The sequence below is a fragment of the Sorex araneus genome, chromosome 2 (assembly GCF_027595985.1).
Source record: "Sorex araneus isolate mSorAra2 chromosome 2, mSorAra2.pri, whole genome shotgun sequence".
NCBI lineage: Eukaryota > Metazoa > Chordata > Mammalia > Eulipotyphla > Soricidae > Sorex > Sorex araneus.
The window spans coordinates 247,585,235-247,586,876 of NC_073303.1; the positions used below are offsets into that span (position 1 = coordinate 247,585,235).

Sequence of the window (1,642 nt, forward strand, 5' to 3'; positions counted from 1 at the left end):
TAGGAGGAACTGATGAACACCACTGGCTGTGACCCTAAAATCAAAAACAAAAGAACATGAAAGCAGTAACTGCTCCTCAGTGATGTCGATAACCCTCTAATTTTTTTTTCACTAATTCTTCATTTTTTGAAAAATGACAGCATTTTTGCTGGTTCTACTGGCAAAAAAGTGTAATTTTTGTCACATTCATGCTAGCATGTGTGACATTTTGCTAAAGTTCACCAAAAAATCTGCTATTATTCTTTCTGCAGGTCTTTACCGAACAATCAAGAAAGCAATGGACAAATTGTTTCTACGAGAAACAATTTGGGGAGTATTATTTTTTTTCCAATTCATGATTGGTTTTATTGGCAATTTATTGTTGCTCATGCTATATGTCAACAGCTTTCTGCAAAGAAATAAGCCAATAAATTGGATATTTACCCACCTAACTTTTGCCAACATGATGACAGTTTTATTCTCTGTGATCCCAGAATTACTATTTTTCTTTGGAATAAGAAACTTTCTAAACGACACTGGTTGTCAGGCAGTTTTGTTCCTGTACAGAGTGGGCCGGGGTCTTTCCCTCTGTACCACATCTTTCCTCGGTGTGTTTCAAGCCATCGTGATCACCAACAACTATGCTCAGTGGGCGTGGCTCAAATCAAACATCTATACGTGTATTTTTTCTGCCTTCCTCTGTTTCTGGGTACTCAACATGTTGATATATATCCGGGTCCTCTTGGTAGTGAAGGCCCCATTCAACATTACTGGAATTAAAGAAGTTTATAACCAAAAATATTGTATGGCACGTGAGGTAGAGAAGATGGGAGCATCTGCATTCCAGGGAGGAATGATTTTAAGAGATGTCTTGTGTGTGCTCCTCATGATCTGGACCAGCATGCACATGGTAAAGTTCCTCTTAAACCATCACAAGAATGTCCAGCACATCCTTAGGCACAGTCTCTGCCCACAGTCCTCTCTTGAGATCAAGGCCACCCACACCATCCTGGCCCAAGTCAGCTGTTTTGCTTTATTTTACTGGACCAACTGCTGCCTTACCATTTATTTAACATACAGTTATGAGGTCCAAGAGTTAGAAAACATCGCTATTTTTGTCTCCTCCTGCTACCCAGTGGTCTGTCCTTTCTTGCTGATAAAAAACCTTCGAGGCCCCTCCCTGAAATGCACCTTCATGAAGATGAGGAAATCTCCACAAACCACTGTGGTCAGAGACTTGAATATCTCTCACACCATCTCTGACACAAAGTGCTCAGGACAGAAAAATTCCACTGCAAAGGTTAAGTGATGGGGGCTGGAGAGAGCCCAGTGGGTAGGGCACTTGCCTTTCACATGTTCTGCACAGGGTCAGGAGTGATTTCTGAGTACTGAGCCAGGAGTGATTTCTGAGCATCAGCAGATGTGACCTGGAAAAAGAAGGACAGGATTTGATGGTTTTGTGGTGTAAAACAAAAGAAAACAATACGTTATACGGACACACCTCCAAGTCTTCATTTTACTTAAAAGACTTAAAAGACGGATAAATGAACTGTGCATTGAATAAAACACATTGTAGAAAGCTGCACCTATAAGAGGGTCTTTATTTTCATTCCTTTTTGGGAAAGCGGGTGCATATCTGGCGTTTCTTGATGCTCCAACCAGG

General features: G+C 41.0%; 1 protein-coding gene across 1 annotated transcript; it reads left to right on the top strand.

Moving 5' to 3' along the window:
• The first annotated feature begins 367 nt into the window (after nt 1-367).
• LOC101559145 (vomeronasal type-1 receptor 4-like) lies at nt 368-1,288 on the top strand. Its single transcript, XM_004611510.2, has one exon. It carries the CDS (start codon nt 368-370, stop codon nt 1,286-1,288), a length of 921 nt encoding a protein of 306 aa, XP_004611567.2.
• Nucleotides 1,289-1,642: the final 354 nt, after the last annotated feature.

Bases quoted from the DNA above. Each gene is read 5' to 3' on its own strand.
- LOC101559145 (XM_004611510.2), top strand. From the start codon at position 368: ATGCTATATGTCAACAGCTTTCTGCAAAGAAATAAGCCAATAAATTGG.